Source organism: Trypanosoma grayi (genome assembly GCF_000691245.1).
Source record: "Trypanosoma grayi strain ANR4 Tgr_1841_V1, whole genome shotgun sequence".
Classification (NCBI taxonomy): Eukaryota; Euglenozoa; class Kinetoplastea; order Trypanosomatida; family Trypanosomatidae; genus Trypanosoma; species Trypanosoma grayi.
In genome coordinates, this window is record NW_008827459.1 from 1 (window position 1) to 1,896 (window position 1,896).

A 1,896-nucleotide genomic window follows, 5' to 3' on the forward strand; every position below is an offset into this window, starting at 1 on the left:
CCCCCGCCGTTGTAGCGATCAAACCCACCGGAGGTGTAGTTCAACTTGTCAATGCCTCCCAACGCACGGAGCTGTGCCGGTGTTGGCTGCAGCTTTAGTGGTTTCGGCTTCTGTCGTCCCATCCGCGCCACGAAACCATTCGATTCATTGCCCTTGTCGAGGAACGCCGTCGGCATGAACAGCAGGTACTTGGCACACACAGCCAAAACGTACATCCCATCCGCTGTCACATCAACAGCAATCACCGGAACCTTCGTCTCCAGCAGCGTCTTGGCAGTCTTGGGGTTGTACTTACCGTCTGCCCGACGGCTTCCCGGCGGTCCTGTGTAGAGTCGTATATTCCCTGCGCCATCGCCAATGACGAGGTGGCCAGACGCCGACGTCGCGTGGCACGTGAAGGGTTTCCTCAACGACCCCAGCACGTATGTGTCCACCGTGCAGTCCGGCTCCACGACGATGTTGCTTCGCTGGTCCATACGCAGGTCCATGTTGAAAGCAACCTTCTCAGCGAGGCATGTGTACACTGGCGTCGGACCGGCGACGTGGGCACCGTGGGCCACCGAAATAACTTTCTTTGGTGGCTTGTACTCCTGCACAACCTTGCCGTACTCCATATCCACCTCACACAGCCGGTTATCATCCACGCTAAGAAGCAGAAGCTTCTTTTCCGTGTCGTCCAGAAGGGCAGAGTCGCATGACTGCACACCACCCAGCTTTATAGTTTGAGAGTCACCAACAGTGAAACCTCTAGAATTGAAAGCATGTGCCTGCAGCTCCAGCGCATTCTTTGTCTCCCGCACCACCACCGCACGGTTAAACCGCATCGACTCGCTGTAGCACACTGTTCCAGTACCCGTCTCCGCGGCATTCTCGTGCGCCACATCGAGCTCAAACATGGGTTCCTCGTAGTCCTCCGCCGGAAGTTGCGTCGTGGCAATACCGCCAACGTAGTCAAAGAACGGGTCGTCCAAGTCTAACTTCTCCACCTCTGTGTCGGTCATTATAGCGTAAGTGCAGCGGTTGTACACCTCAACAAAGCGCGTCATCTGGGCCTCCGCCGTCACCCGCGCATCGCGGCCTCTGAATTTAAACGCCAACATCTCCACCTTGCCTGCAACAATGGATGGCCAGTGCACGGATCCCTCCTCAGCACTGTAAGAAATCACCATACCATTTCCGATGGGCTGCCTCAGTGCCTCATCTCCCTCCTCCAGCACAACAATGCAGTACCGCTCCAGCGGCTCCAGCGTTTCTCTGGCCTCAATCGTGATGGTGAACGTGTCCATGGCGTCTCCATCGGTCAGCGGAACGTAATGCGCCGGCTTGCGAATGTACACCGTGCCGATGCCGGAGAATAACGTCACGGGGTCGTCACTCACCACAGAACGGGTATCTTTTCTTGGCATTGTTTTAGTGGCACGCAGTGTGTCTCTTGGTTTCAATCTGTTGTTTCTTTACTAATCAAAAAAAAAAAACCTGGCAAAACTATTCCTGAGGGAAGCAAACACAGAATGAAGGGAGAGATCGTGAGGAAGTAATCAAGANAAAAAAAAAAACCTGGCAAAACTATTCCTGAGGGAAGCAAACACAGAATGAAGGGAGAGATCGTGAGGAAGTAATCAAGAAAAGGAAACAGAGCACAAGCGAAGAAACGCCACAGTTCGCGAACTAAAAAATAAAAAATAAAGGGAGAACCTCACAGGAAGCATCCACAAAAAAAAACTCCCAAAAGCCGGCTCCGCAGCTCGGGGAGCTGGTGGTCAGGCACCCAAAATCAAAGGAAGGCAGAAAAGAAACAAGGAGTATCAATCACTGACACACATACGTCATACAACCCCGCGCAGCAGCAGCAGGACACATGAGTGACATGTACAACACTCGCTGACTCAGTGGCTC

The 1,896-nt window shown here is 53.4% G+C and overlaps 1 protein-coding gene across 1 annotated transcript; it reads right to left on the reverse strand.

The window, feature by feature from the left end:
* Positions 1 to 1,406, reverse strand: DQ04_18411000 (vacuole import and degradation; the record flags this gene model as incomplete). The annotated part of the gene is made up of 1 exon (XM_009317704.1): positions 1 to 1,406. A coding segment is annotated over one exon (1,406 nt), but the record flags the coding sequence as incomplete, so codon positions are not given.
* Between the last annotated feature and the right edge of the window lie 490 nt (positions 1,407 to 1,896).